Source organism: Eimeria mitis, genomic scaffold, assembly GCF_000499745.2.
Source record: "Eimeria mitis Houghton genomic scaffold, Emh_scaff4126, whole genome shotgun sequence".
In the NCBI taxonomy this organism is placed as follows: Eukaryota; Apicomplexa; class Conoidasida; order Eucoccidiorida; family Eimeriidae; genus Eimeria; species Eimeria mitis.
In genome coordinates this window covers 3,649-3,944 of record NW_013572456.1, presented here as the reverse complement: position 1 = coordinate 3,944, position 296 = coordinate 3,649, and the positions used below count along the sequence as shown (strand labels likewise).

The 296-nt window shown below is 64.9% G+C and overlaps 1 protein-coding gene across 1 annotated transcript in view; it reads right to left on the bottom strand.

The window, feature by feature from the left end:
• The window catches only part of EMH_0072670 (uncharacterized protein), a gene marked incomplete at both ends in the record, with an annotated part of 3,872 nt that overhangs the window by 1,646 nt on the left and 1,930 nt on the right, over positions 1-296 (bottom strand). Inside the window, 1 exon segment of the mRNA XM_013499240.1 lies at positions 97-267. Within this exon segment, the coding sequence (XP_013354694.1) occupies positions 97-267 (171 nt within the window).

Below are 296 nucleotides of genomic sequence, written 5' to 3'. Positions count from 1 at the left end.
CTGCTGCTGCTGCTGCTGCTGCTGCTGCATAGCAGCAGCAGCAGCAGCAGCAGCAGGATCTGTCCTGCTCAGTTTTCTTCTGGTTGGCGGCTGCACCTCGAGGAAGCGTTTGAGGGAGCAGACAGAGGGAGTGCGAGACGGAGCACGCTGCTGCTGCTGCTGCTGCTGCTGCCGCTGCTGCTGCTGCTGCTGCTGCTGGTCGTTTGCACCGCCTGCTGCTGCTGCTGCTGCTGCTGCTGAGCTAGGTCGCAGCAGCTGCCGCGCCAGCTGCCGGCCGAAGCCGAGCAGTGACTGTC